General features: G+C 41.6%; 1 protein-coding gene across 2 annotated transcripts in view; it reads left to right on the top strand.

The window, feature by feature from the left end:
• Positions 1–13,357: 13,357 nt before the first annotated feature.
• The window catches only part of DOCK2 (dedicator of cytokinesis 2), a 447,672-nt gene continuing 446,140 nt past the window's right edge, over positions 13,358–14,889 (top strand). The window contains exon 1 of one of the 2 annotated variants that reach the window (XM_030926872.1): positions 13,358–13,446. In XM_030926872.1, coding sequence (XP_030782732.1) covers positions 13,404–13,446 — 43 coding nt within the window. In that variant the 5' untranslated portion in view covers positions 13,358–13,403. The remainder of the gene's footprint in view (positions 13,447–14,889) is intronic. The other variant, XM_030926873.1, reaches the window with a different exon arrangement.

Here is a 14,889-nt window from a genome sequence, read left to right as displayed (position 1 = left end):
TGTAGAATCATGTCATCTGCAAACAGAGACAATTTGACTTCCTCTCTTCCTGTTTGAAAACCTTTATTTCTTTCTCTTGCCTGATTGCCCTGGCCAGAACTTCCAATACTATGTTGAATAGCAGTGGTGAGAGAGGGCATCCTTGTTTTGTGCCGGTTTTCAAAGGGAATGCTTCCAGCTTTTGCCCATTCAATATGATATTGGCCATGGGTTTTTCATAAATAGCTCTTACTGTTTTGAGATATGTTCCATCAATATTTAGTTTATTGAGAGTTTTTAACAGGAAGGGATGTTGAATTTTATCAAAGGCCTTTTCAGCATCTATTGAGAAAATCATGTGATTTTTGTCATTGGTTCTGCTTTTGTGATGGATCACATTTATTGATTTGCACATATTGAACCAGCCTTGCATCCCAGAGATGAAGCCAACATGATCATGGTTGATAAGCTTTTTGATGTGCTGCTGGATTTGGTTTGCCAGTGTTTTACTGAGGATTTTAGCACTGATGTTCATATTGGCCTGAAGTTTTCTTTTTTTGTTGTGTCTGCTCCAGGTTTTGGTATCAGGATTATGCTTACCTCATAAAATGAGCTAGGGAGGAGTCCCTCCTTTTCAATTGTTTGGAATAGTTTTAGAAGAATAGTACCAGCTCCTCTTTGTACCTCCAGTAGAATTCAGCTGTGAATCCATCTGGTCCTGGGCTTTTTTTTTTGGGTGGTAGGCTATTAATTACTGCCTCAATTTCAGAACTTGTTATTGGTCTGTTCAGGGATTTGACTTCTTCCTGGTTTAGTCTTGGGAGGGTATATGTCCAGGAACTTATCCATTTCTTCTAAATTTTCTAGTTTATTTGTGTCGAGGTGTTTATATTATTCTCTGATGGTGGTTTGTATTTCTGTGGGGTCAGTGGTGATATCCCCTTTATAATATTTTATTGCCTCTATTTAATCCTTTTTTCTTCTTTATTAGTCTAGCTAGTGGTCTATTTTGTTAATTTTTTTCAAAAAACCAGGTCTTGGATTCATTGAGTTTTTGAAGGGCTTTTGTGTCTCTGTCTCCTTCAGTTCTGATCTTAGTTATTTCTTGTCTTTTGCTGGTTTTTGGATTTATTTGCTCTTGCTTCTCTAGTTCTTTTAATTGTGATGTTAGGGAGTCTATTTGAGATCTTTCTAGCTTTCTGATGTGGGCATTTAGTGCTCTAAATTTCCCTCTTAACACTGTTTTGACTGGATTCACCACCATTCTTAATGGCATTAAGGACATTTGCAATTCATGAGAGGAGGTCAAAATATCAACATTAACAGGAGTCTGGAAGAAGTTGATTTCAACCCTCATGGGTGACTTTGAGGGATTCAAGACTTCACTGAAGGAAGTAACTGCAGATTTGGTGAAAATAGCAAGAGAGCTAGAATTAGAAGTGGAGCCTGAAGTGACGATGTGACTGAATTGTTGCAAACTCATGGTAACTCTTGACAGGATGAGGAATTGCTTTGTATGAATGAGCAAAGAAAGTGATTTCTTGAGATGCAGTCTACTCTTGGTGAAGATGTTGTGAACATTGTTCAAATAACTATAAACAATTTAGAAATATTACACAAATGTGGTTGATAAGGCAGAGGCAGGGATTGAGAGGACTAATTTTGAAAGAAGTTCTACTGTGGGAAAAATACTATCAAACAGTATCATATGCTACTGAGAAATCTTTAATGAAAGGAAGAGTTCATCAGTGGAGTAATTTATTTGCTGTCTTGTTTTAAGAAATCATGGCCAAGTGTGGTGGTTCACACCTATAATCCCAAAACTTTGGGAGGCCAAGGTGGGAGTATTGTTTGAGCCCAGGAGCTTGAGACCAGCTGGGGCAACCAGCTGGGACCCTGTCTCTACAAAAGCATTAAAAAGTAAGGCTGGGCACGGTGGCTTATGCCTATAATCCCAGCACTTTAGGAGGCTGAGGTGGGCAGATCACCTGAGGTCAGGAGTTCGAGACCAGCCTGACCAATATGGAGAAACCTCATCTCTCCTAAAAATACAAAATTAACTGGGCATGGTGGTGCATGCCTGTAATCCCAGCTACTTGGGAGGCTGAGGCAGGAGAATCACTTGAACCTGGGAGGCAGAGGTTGCAGTGAGTCAAGATCATGCCATTGCACTCCAGCCTGGGCAACAAGAGTGCAACTCTATCTCAAAAAAACAAATTAATTTTAAAAAATAAATAATTAGCTGGGCATGGTGGCACATACCTGTAGTCTAAGCTATTTGGGAGGCTGAGGTAAGAGGATTGCTTGAGCCTGGGAGGTCAAGGTTACAGGGAGCTACGATCACGCACCACTGCGCTCCGGCCTGGATAACAGGATGAGACTCTATATCAGAAAATAAAGGAAGAAAGAAAGAAAAATAAAGTTGCCACAGCCACCCCAACCTTTGGCAATCACCACTCTGATCAGTCAGTAGCCCATTGAGGGAGATCATCCAGCAGCAAAAACAGTTATGGCTGACTGAAGGCTCAGATGATTGTCAATATTTTTAGCAATAAAGTATTTTAAATTAAGGTATACACATTATCTGTGTTCATAGACATAATGCTACTTCCACTTGATAGACTGAGGTATAGGATAAACATAACTTTTATATGCATTGGGAAACCAAAAAGTTTGTGTGACTTGCTTTATTTTGCAGCAGTCGAGAACTGAACCTTCAATATATCTGAGGTATGTCTTTATTTTCCAAACTTCTTTGCAGCTAGATGTGGGCATGGGACCAATTCTTGGCCAAAGGAATGTGAGCAAAAGTGTTGAGTGCTACTCTGGGCCATGCTCTTATTTCCCTCTAACTCCCTTTCTGCTGACTGGAATGGAAATATGGTGGTGAGTCATTGTGGATTATGCACATAATGATTGTGAACATGGGGGATAATGGAATAACAAGAAAGAAGGAGCCTTCACCCTTGACAATGTCATAGAACTGCAATACCAACTATGCAGAAAAGAATTGGACTTCTGTCTTATTTTGGCTACTTTATTTTTGGGTCTCTGGCTTTGGCTGCCTACTTGATCTACATATTCATCTCCTTGGTAGGCAAGTCCTATGGATACCATCTCTGAAATATATTTTGCATTTGACTGCTGTGCCCCTACCACTTGGGCCAATCCATCATCATCTTTCCCTGGATGCTGAAATTACCACTAACTGGTCTTGTCACTTTTATTCTTGACCTATAGAATTTATTTTCTAGTTGAAATATTTTTTAAAAAAGATTATATTACCTCCTGCTTAATATTCTCTAGTGACATTGTCAATGCCTTCCACCTAAAGACCACCAGCAATGTATTTGCAGTAAAAAGAAAAGTTAGGCTTATTGCTTGTGGCTGCATACCATGGGGAGTCATGGGGTGTTCCAGTAAGAGTATGTTAGAAGGGACTTTGCTATGGATAGGACTTGGACTTGTGTTATGTGATTTGGGGTAGTGTTTAAGAAGGCAGTGTTAATTCTGTGATTAGGTAACTTAATACATCTCATCTAGAAGAATGGAAGACTAGAATGAGGCTAAGCCTGAAACTGATTAAAAGGAAAAATCAGTAGTCGTTCATGTTAGCCATGAAAGAAGAATGATGTTTGGTCATTTTTGGTTTGGACAATGTTCCTGTTTTGTCTGTGTTCACTGATGATTACAGAGTTGTCTTATTTTTGTCTAGATTCGTCACAGTCACAGGCTGGCCTTGTCTGATGTTGATGTTTGAGAAATTGTTCATGTTCAACAGGAGAACACCACAGCCTACCTGTAGGGACCCAGCCAGCACCTGGCTGTCTTTCTCACTTCCCAGTACACTTCGAGTAAAGTTCCACCTCTTTAGTGTGATCTTCAAGGTTTTACATAATTTGGTTCCTACCTAACTTCCAACCTAAATTTCACCACACAGTCACTGCACACCCAAAACACAGGCCCTTTTTGGTTTCTTAAATGCAGTAAGCTTGTTCTCCCATTGGGATCTGTACAAATGTGGTTGCCTCTCCCAGGAACATATTTTTCCCAAGGGTCACTTTTTAAGAAAAATTTTTTACTTTAAGTTCCGGGATACATATGCAGAATGTGCAAGTTTGTTACATAGGTATAGATGTGTCGTGGTGGTTTGCTGCACCTATCAACCTGTCATCTAGGTTTTCAGCCTGCATGCATTAGGTATTTGTCCTAATGCTCTCCCTCCCCTTGCCCTCCACCCTAAGACAGGCCCCAGTGTGTGATGTTCCCCTCCCTGTGGCCATGTGTTCTTATTATTCAACTCCACTTATGAGTGAGAACATGTGGTGTTTGGTTTTCTGTTCCTGTGTTAGTTTGCTGAGAACGATGGCTTCCAGCTTCATCTATGTCCCTGCAAAGGACATGAACTCATTCTTTTTTTTATTATTATTATACTTTAAGTTCTAGGGTACATGTACACAACGTGCAGGTTTGTTATATATGTGTACATGTGCCATGTTGGTGTGCTGCACCCATTAACTCGTCATTTACATTACGGCTGCATAATATTCCATGGTGTATATATATGACATTTTCTTTATCCAGTGTATCACTGATGGGCATTTGGGTTGGTTCCAAGTCTTTGCTATTGTAAATAGTGCTGCGGTAAACATACATGTGCATGTGTCTTTATAGTAGAATGATTTCTATTCCTTTGGGTATATGTCTAGTAGTGGGATTGCTGGGTCAAATAGTATTTCTGGTTCTAGATCCTTGCAAGGCTGTGGAGAAATAGGAATGCTTTTACACTGTTGGTGGGAGTGTAAATTAGTTCAACCATTGTGGAAGACAGTGTAGTGATTCCTCAAGGGTCACTTTTTAACTATTACTTTCTCAGACAGCCCTTCCCAGACTGTCCCCTTTTCCACTCTCCCACAGTACTCTTTATATAATGTATTTTCTTTATTAAAATGTATTATGTACATGTAGATTTTCTGCCTTCCCTTCTAGGCTACAAGATTGATGAGAGCAGCAATCTTGTTTGTGCTGTTCCCCAAGATATATCCTTAGAGCTTTTCACATGATGTGTTCTCCATAGACGTTTGTGGAGTCAAGGAGCATTCAGCCTCTAGGAATGGGTGGAAATCCAGGAAATTCACAATTACCACATGGCACGCAGATGTGTGTTGGACTTAGAGAAAAGATACACCCAGTTATTGGAGGCTTATTGCTAAAACACAAAGGCTTATGAGGAATCTATTGCCTCTTTCTAAACCAGATAATTGATTTCTCCAAAAAATCAAGAGATTGAGATTGTTCAAGAGGCACTCTTGGCTCAAGTAATTTGCTTTCTGCAGTAATGTCTACCACTTATACTTCTGAAATGAGAAGACCTAACTGGGTTGGTTTGCTATCACCCAATACAAAGCCTCCTTATTGGCCAGAAACTGTTGGCCTTCCTTGTTTCTAATACACCCACCAAGGTCACAACTCAATGTCTATGGGGACTAGGCAGGTAACTTAAATGAGTGAAGCAAACTGGGTTTGTCGTTATTATGGCAACTTAAGAAGAACTTGTTCTATGTAGACCTACATCTACGACTATTCCTCACATCTGTAAATATATACATCCTCTCCCGTGTTTCCTGAAACATATATCTTGTCAGTCTCTCCTATTCTCCCACTTTTGATGGAACACAAGGCCAAGCAGTATTTCATTTTTGTTTTTATCTCAAGAAAAACAACTGTGTAAGCACAATGGTAAATAGCAATTGAGATTTGGCCTCAGCATCAGAGATTGTGGCAACTGGAGTGCATGCTCAAGCTCAAGGACAGTGCCAAAGCTACCTCCAGCTAAACCTGCCTTGTGGAAATGCAGTGTCTACATTTATTTAGAGAGAGACTAGAAATCTAGAAGTTCAGGTAAAATCTCTTGATTGTTAATTGCTGGCAATTTGTTTAAACATTAAACACTGTGAAAATAAAATACGCTTGTTAAACAAATATGTCATCCTCCAGATTTGACCTTTGGACTGCTAGTGGTTGGCCCCTGTCAAATATCATTGTTTCTAAATGAGTCAGTGCCAACAAGATTTGGAAAAGGAGCAGCGCTGATGTCACTACACCCAGTGTGATCCTTGGCAGCTTTGCAGGAGGAGCCATTGCGACTGCTAGACAGACCAGTAGTTCATGAGCATGGGCTGCTGCAGGAGGGTTATCTAACTGGAGGGGGAATTGGGAGGTGGGGAGAGTCACCAAGTAAGTCTTCTCAGAACTACTTAACCTAGAGGGCAAGAAGGGGTATTCCTATTGGAGGAAGGACTACAGCACACACAGATGTGAGAACTTGTGGCACTTCTCGGAAACTTCTAACAGCACCATCTTCTAAGAGTGTAGGGTGATTGTGCGTGTGGTGCAGGGAGGTGGTGTAAGAAGGGGCAGAGGAGGCAGGACTATGAAGCTGCCTAGGGCAATGACAGCCCTGCATGATATTCTTAAGACTTTAAATAGTGTCCAAAAGTATTTGAAGAATGTACTGAGAGATACTATTCTGGGCATTGATGTCTTAGTCTTACAGTTGAGATAAATCCCACTGGCAGATACCTAGAGCATTAACTAGCAGTAGGTTTGAGGCTATTAACATTTCAAATATATGTATTTAATAGCAATATAATTTAACATATAAAATAATATAGAATACAATAATAATATAATTTAAATATATATAAATAAATTTTTTTCTTTCTGTAGTTTTTTGGGAAACAGGTGGTGTTTGGTTACATAAGTAACTTCTTTATTGGTGATTTGTGAGATTTTGGTGCACCCATCACCTGAGCAGTATACACTGCACCCTGTTTGTAGTCTTTCATTCCTCATCCTCTTCCCACCCTTTTCCCTTGAGTCCATTCTGTCATTCTTATGCCTTTGCATCCTATAGCTAAGCTCCCACTTATGAATGAGAACACACAACGTTTGGTTTTCCATTCCTGAGTTACTTCACTTAGAATAAACTTATGATGGAATACTGCCGGAATACTACTCAGCCATAAAAAGGAATGAATTAGTGGCGTTTGTAGTGACCTGGATGAGGCTATGAACGTTTCATCGGATAGAGCAAACTCTAGGTAAGCAGTAAAGCTCTCGACTCTCCCTATAGCCAACCCTCACACCCACAGTCATTTCTAGAGTTTTGTCTGTTACCTGAAGGCAGAATTATTTGAATGCCTACTTATCTATATGCCATCTTTGTTGTTGGGCCTCCTTCCTTTACTGTAGCTAGTTGATTTTGGGAGTGTATATCCTTACCTAGAGCCTTTTATGGTCCTGATAGGGACCTGGACTCCTCTCTGGTGAGTAAAATTTAGGTAAGTACAAGTTTTTGCTTTTGACTATCTGAGCTGCTCAGAATATACTTGGCTATTTGCCATGACTGTAACAGGTAACACAAGAAGAGAAAATGAGAAAAATGTTGATTAGTACTGTGGAGGCTGGAGTTTCCAAAGGCAGTCATGTGATGGACACAGGTGGATGGGACACGAGAAGCCTGTAGGCATCTACCTACTGACATGCCAGTGCTACCTCCAGGTAGCCCTCTCCCCTATCTGGGCCCAGGAGCACTCTGGCTGGGAGTTGGGGGACATATGTAGAAAGGGGCCAACCCCCATGAACTACTCAGAACAAGCTGACAGGCACTGTAGTGACACCAGTGGTGCCCAGTGAGGGCTTTCCAGGGCAAGAATGGGAGGAGGGCACTCAAATGCCTTGAGATGTAGCTGTTCAGCACCTGTATGGAAGTATTCCAGTATTTAGTAATCGTTACAGGCATACTAGTGAAATCTAGCCAAATCTTGGACCTGAATATATGACTCTGAAAAAGATGAACATCAGAAACCTCCCCTTCTGCTGTGCCTTAGGGAAAGAGTCTTCTACAATTTACCTAAACCATGAGTTCAATTAGATTTCTTTGGGCTATACTTGAGGCTTTGCATAGCTCTTTCCTGTGGAATGTCTTTATTTCACAAAAGTTGTAAAACCTCTCAAGTTATTACAAACCTGCTTTGCTTATTTTTTTTCTAGATTATTCCAGAAGCTTGAGAAGACCAAAACTGCTTGGGCAAAGGGTCTCAGAAGTAACATGGAGAAGAGATTGGAAGGAGGCAAGGTTGGAGGAAGGGATCTCTAATCCAAGTTAACAAGTTCGTGGGATGGAGAAGAGGGCAGATTCAACAGCTGTTTTTGAGATTATCATTTGGAGTGCAAGGAAGATTAGGATGAGTTAAGTTTCTGACCCAAGTGAAGTGAAGGATAATGATGCACTCATAGGCAATCATAGTGGATACTGGCTACAATAAGGGATTTCATTTCTCTGACCTCAGTTTGCTTATTAGCAAAATGGGGGTAAAATTGGGGTAATAATGGTACCTGTCTTATGGGGCTGCTTTTAGGATGACACGAGATAATGCATACCAAGTGTTTAAGTCCGGGATTGACAGGCAGTAAGCATTCACTGAATAGGGCTTAGAAAGTGTTCAGTGAATTTGCTGCAAACCACAAAGCTAGGTAAGTGATGGAGATGGGGTTCTAGCACCTCATTAAAGCACAGTCTGGTCACTTCACCTGTTAACATCGGGTAGAAGCAGTCAGAAGGGGGACAAGTCTAGGGAACAGTTACGTGATGAGCTTGGTTTTGAAATATGGAGACATTGATGGAGTGGGGAGGGGATGTCTAGTAGGTAGTTGGACACACGGGACTGAACTTAAAAGAAATCTTGGCTAGAGATGTCCTTTTACCCACAGTCATCCCTCACAATGTATGTGAAGTTATAAAGATCGAGAGTGACCTAATAGTCAAGTAACTGACAGATGATGTTTAATAAAATTATGTGACCAAGATTACTGTAAATTCTTTAAGTGGTTTTAGTCAAATTTTTATGTTTGACTATTGATCTCTCTTGCCAAAAAATTTTTATGGTGCCATAGAATTGTTAACTGCAATGAAAAGCCCATATTTCAGAAACATAAAAGCCATCTCCTAACCATATGAAGTTTAAAGATTTCTACATTAAAAGCTACCCCATTAAGAAGTTAATTAACCCTCAGTCAAAATTTCTAAACTTCATTTCCTTCAACTGAAAGTAGTTTTATAACTCTTTTAATATGCTGAATAATTTGTTTAACATTATTTAAGGAAACAGATTCCTATTATAGGATGTGTCACAAGTTGAATGGGGAAAAAAATCTTCAGTGCTCCTCAAGTTTGATCTTATTTGCTTTCTGGCACCACCACCCACTCTTGGCCTCCCATCAGATACTTTATCACACTGTTGATGTGAAGTTGCCTGTTTGTATGTCAGAAGCTTAAACCTAAATAGAAAAAAAAAATTGTATTTCAGATTAACTGGCTACAAGTTTATGAAGACAATACAACTGTGTATAGCATAGTGGGAGATAGCAAACTGTGGTTCACAGATCAGATCTGGCTTGCTGCATGTTTTTGTATGGCCCATGAACTAAGACTGGTTTTTACATTTTTAAATTGCTGAAGAATATCGAAATAAAGGTAACATTCCATTCTATATGAAAACTGTGGGAACTGAAAATTCTATTTTATGGGAACACAGCCATACTCATTCATGTATGCATCATTTATAGTTGTTTTCATGCTACAATGGCAGAATTGACTATTTGCAACAAGGACTGTATATGGTGTTTTCAGTGCTTCACAGTGCTGTCCAGCAACCCACTAATCACAAGGATGAGGTTACAACTCCACAGCATTTAAAGTGCATATCACTCTCTATAGTAACATTTTAAAAAATTACTAGTGCCATAGCCACCATGTCAAAAAGAAAAGAAAGCATAGTGGGCTCCAAATGTCATGCTTCTAAGGCGCCATGGAGTGTGTATTGTTTTGTTACCAAATTAAATAGTGCTATGGTTTAAATATGACCTCCCCAAAGTTCATTTGTTGGGAATTTAATCCCCAGTACAACAGTGTTGGAAGGTGGGGCCTAATAAGATGTAATTAGTTAATCATGAAGGCTCTGCATAAATAGATTAATGTTGTTATCGTGGGAGTGGGTTAGTTATTGAGGGAGTGGTTAGTTATTGTGAGAGTGAGTTTGTTATAAAGGTGAGTTTGGCTTATCTTGCTCTCTGGCTCTTTCCCTGTCACCTTCCACCATGGGAGGGCACAGCAACAAATGCCCTTGCTAGATGTTGGCCCCTTGATATTTAACTTCCCAGCTGCCAGAGGTGTGAGCCAAATAAATTTCTGTTCATCGTAAATTACACCGTCTGTAGCATTCTGTTATAGCAGCACAAAACAAACAAAGCAGAGGAGAAAGCATTGTGTTTATTACATGTTGACACTCCAAACAATATAATAGATTAAGCACTCATCACATTTTTTCCAACTCACACAAAAGCAATGACCAGAAAAATTAGAAAATTTAAAATAGAATATCTCATCACAGCACAATTTATTTAAAATAATAAAAAATGAAAATGAGACTACAAATAGAACAAGTTTCCAAGTGGCTTATTTGTTATGCAAGCAAGGTAAAATATTTTATTGATGTTGAGTTCATTAAATCATGTTTGATTATAGCAGCAGATGGAATATATCCAGTGAAAATAAATTAGTTTAAGACTATTAGCCTTTTGGTGACACTGATTGCTTGGTTGAGAACATTGACAGCAGCATCAATAGTGAATTTTAAAATGACTTCTAGCGGTTTTCCTTAGCTCTTGTTGACAAATATTACCAACGCGTCTCAGTTGTTTATTTGAGGAGTCAGTGCTGAGTTTGAAGTGAATGAAGAAATAGCTTCTATGTATTGTTTTGTTACCAAATTAAATAGTGCTATGGTTTAAATATGACCTCCCCAAAGCTCTTCTATGAAGAGCCTGTGTAGAAGAGCTATGCGCAAGATTATTTTAAAAGAAAATGAAAAAACACTAATTCAACACGACCTGAAGTGGAATCTGCCAAGATGTGTTGCAACTGTTCATGGTAAAAAATATCTATGGAGCAGAAAAAGGCTTTTGGAACAAATTTAGAAAGTGGGTGAAAATGCAAGATATTTAAAGCCTATGATTACTAATTGTAATATTCACCATCAGGTACTTTGTGGAAAATATTTAAATCTGTGATGTTATTGAATCAGTGGTATCAAAGGTTAATTTTATTGGCTCTTCTGGACTTTTAACCATTGCCCATTTAATAAACTTTTTTTCAGAAATAGGAAGTAAATATCCTGTCAGATCAGCATTAACATATGAACATTTGAATCAATTTCAATAAGGCACATTAACTTTGAACTCCAATAAGGTGAAATGTGATATCATTCCCATTGCATTTTTTTTGGGCCCTACTAAGCCAGTATTACAAAAAATATTCATTCACATCATATTTTGAATTTGATTAATAAAAATTTTTAGAAGCTTGTTTTCTTTCTTTACATAAGTACCTGCATCTTACATATATATTTGATTTTGCTTTCCGGACAGCAAAGACTAAAATATTGACTATCTGTGCCTTTACAGAAAATGTTTGCCAACCTCTATTGTATAGTCCCAATTTGTAATACTGTTGTGTTAGCTAGTTTTGTGAGTCAGATTGGCAAGGCTGTGACCCAGTTATGCAATCAAACACCAAGCTTCACAATCTTCACAGGTGTTGCTGTGACATACTTTGTAGATGTGATTAACATCTACCATCCATCAAATTCAATTAAGGGAGATTATCCTCAATAAATTGGGTTGGTGTGATCCAATTAGTTGACAAACCCTATGAATAGAACTGAGGTTCCTTGAAAAAGAAGAAATTCCTCCTGAGGATAGCTTCTGCCTGTGAGTTTCCAAACTGCTCTTCCTGACAGCCTCACAATCATATTAGCCAATCCCCAATTTCTCTCCCTCTCTCTCATATATATATACACACACACACACACGTATATATATGTATATGTATAATATGTATATATGTATGCATGCATTTATGTATGTATGTATATATATGTATGTGTATATATAATCTCCTATTCTGGTCATCTGGGGGAACCCTAATGCCACTGCTGTCTGTACAAGAGATTATTACCTAACTTATGCTGCTAGAAAGCAGAAAAGAAAATAACTGCAGATAAAATGAAATAATTTTTTGTTACTCCGGTTCAGCTGTGATACTGCCTATGTATCTTAATGACTCTCAGTGTAAGGCAGAAAGGGGTAGTGAGAGTCATGAATAAAGAAAGAAAACTCAGCAAAACTTAAATTCAGCCTTATCACTGTGGATCAGACATGATTTTTTTTTCTGGACAGAACCTGTTCCCAGAGCAGAAAATGAGATTTTTCGAGGAAATGTCTCCATTAGCCTAACTCTAGGGCTCTTTTCCTGGGGCCCACTGTTGCTGGCTGTGACAGCACCCTTCACCTTGCATTGATGTTGGTAAATAGTATATTTACGTATTTTCAGAATAAAACTTCTAGAGCTTACATCAGATTTTCCAACGGGTTTGTGGCACCAAAACGATAAAAAGCTGTAAATGGGTCAGGCGCGCTGGCTCATGCCTGTAATCCCAGCACTTTGGGAGGCTGAGGCTGGCGGATCACCTGAGGTCGGGAGTTCGAGACCAGCCTGACCAACATGGAGAAACCCCATTTCTACTGAAAATGCAAAGTTAGCCGGGCGTGGTGGTGCATGCCTGTAATCCCAGCTACTCGGGAGGCTGAGACAGGAGAGTCACTTGAACTCGGGAGGCGGAGGTCGCGGTGAGCCGGGATCACGTGGTTGCACTCCAGCCTGGGCAGCAAGAGAGAAACTCCATCTCAAAAAAAAAAAAAAAAAAAAAAAAAAAAAAAAACAAAAAAAAACAAAAAAAAAAACAGGCGGCTGTAAACGATCCACCTCCATGTCACGTGCTGTGTACATTGCCTCTCTGACCCTTACAATAATCATATGAAGTAGGTACTAGTATCCCATTTCACAGATAAGAAAACTGAAGCTTAGAAAAATGAATTCATTTGTTCCTGTCTGGATTCGAACCCAGATCTCACACCAAAGCTCATGCTGAGGGGAGTTAAGGAGATGGTTTGTTCAGTCCCCTAGGCATGGCAATCAGGAAACTCTCTGCACTTGTGGTGGCGGTCTGGGGAGTCCCAGGTGGGGACTGGCCTCTGCCCCCTCGTCTGGGGAGGAGACAAGGTGGGAGTGGTCCCCAAGCTTTGCGTGAAGTGGGGTGGGCTGGCGTGTCCCAGCCTACCGGGCACCAGCCTTCTAGTGTGCCCCTGCTCAACGGGAGGGAGGAGGGAGCGGGGAGCCCCGGGGAGGGAGGAGAGGGCGGGCCCTGAGAGGAGTTTGAAAAGAGGAAGGAAGTGGGGCCCTGCGGAGCCCAGCTACCCCCTGCCGGCTTCCCCACAGGAGGACGCGAGGCCCCGGCTCAGTCATGGCCCCCTGGCGCAAAGCTGACAAGGAGCGGCACGGCGTGGGTAGGTGCGGGCTCCAGGGCGCGGCAGGGAGCGGGACAGGTGGCGGGAGAGCCGCGAGCAGGAGGATGCTGCGGGGCTGGCGGCGCGGGGTGGGCAGGGCGCGCCGCCTGCAGGTCAGAGGGCGCAGCCTGCGGCCGGGCCCTGGGGGCGGAAAAGCCGAGGCTCGGGGAGAGGACGGCGGGACCCCACCCCGCACGCTAAGCACAGCCCTCGCCCTCTCGCCGGCCGAGGGAACCTTAGGCATTTCCGAGATAGGGTCAAGACTTGCGCTTGACAACTCAGCTCTTCGCGCCAGATTCATCGTCCCCAGGTGTGCCCCAACTCGCCGCATGGGAGACTTGGCCTTATAGAGGGAGCTGCACTTCCCTCAGGCTCAGCCTTGGCCTGCCCACCATGCATACTTCCACCCCTTCCAAAGCGACACCCATCTGCCTGCTTCCCCTGTCTGTTCCTTCTGGGTCAGGTGACTCCCGATTTGGCAGGGCATCCAGAGGGCAGCTCAAACTTGGGGGATGGGGCTGGACGGTGGGGTTCTCTACTCAGCCCCTAAGAGCCTCTGGGGAAAAAGGCTCCCGTCAGGTGGTCTGAGGGTAACCAAGAAGCTAGCTTTGTCAGCCTCAGCCATCTAAACTCCCAGAGGCCTCTGCCTGGAGCTGAGGGGCGGAAGTGGTGACTGGGGGGAAGGGAGGCCTCAGGTGCTGCTACTCTCTCTAAGTGGCATCCGTGGTGCAATCTTCGTGGACTCACTGTGGTTTTCAAACTTAAATATCAATTAAAAAGTCACTCTGGAGCTTCCTACACAGGCAGATACCAGACACCATCTCAGAAATAAAGATTTAGCAGGTGAGGCATTGGAAGACCCAAGCGCCCAGAGGGATTCGATGCAGGGGGTCCCCAGGCCACTGTTTGGGAAACACTGCCCTGGAGAGATCAGTAGTTATCCACTCAATTACTAGGCACCGGGCATGGGGTGGGGGGCATTTTGATATGAATGGTTCCCATCCAGAGAACAAATAATAATTCATATCCTCAAGGGGCAGTTACAAAGTAAGGAAGGATGCAGCTTCTGCCCTTGAGGACTTATGTGGAAGGCTAGAGGCTTGGACTGGGAAGTCAGAACTGAGTTGAAATCAGGGTCTGTTTCCTCGTCTATAAAGTGGGAGTGTTAATAGTAATGCAGGTCTCATGAGACTCTTGTAAGGATTGAACGGGGTTATGCATGGAAAGCATTTAGTAGTGTGCTGGCTCAATGAGAATTAGAGATTGAGGTCAAGGGGCTTACCTAGCAGCTGCAGAACCAAGAGACACCAGCACCAGGATGCACCCTAATGCCAGATTCAGGGCAGTCATGCCTTATGAGACTGTAGTGTTTCATGGTTTGCAAGACCAAATGTCATGCAGTCTCTGACTTCAGAACCCACATGTGAGGCAGTGTATTATTCA

The sequence above is a fragment of the Rhinopithecus roxellana genome, chromosome 3, assembly GCF_007565055.1.
Source record: "Rhinopithecus roxellana isolate Shanxi Qingling chromosome 3, ASM756505v1, whole genome shotgun sequence".
In the NCBI taxonomy this organism is placed as follows: domain Eukaryota; kingdom Metazoa; phylum Chordata; class Mammalia; order Primates; family Cercopithecidae; genus Rhinopithecus; species Rhinopithecus roxellana.
This window is presented reverse-complemented; position numbering and strand designations above follow the sequence as displayed.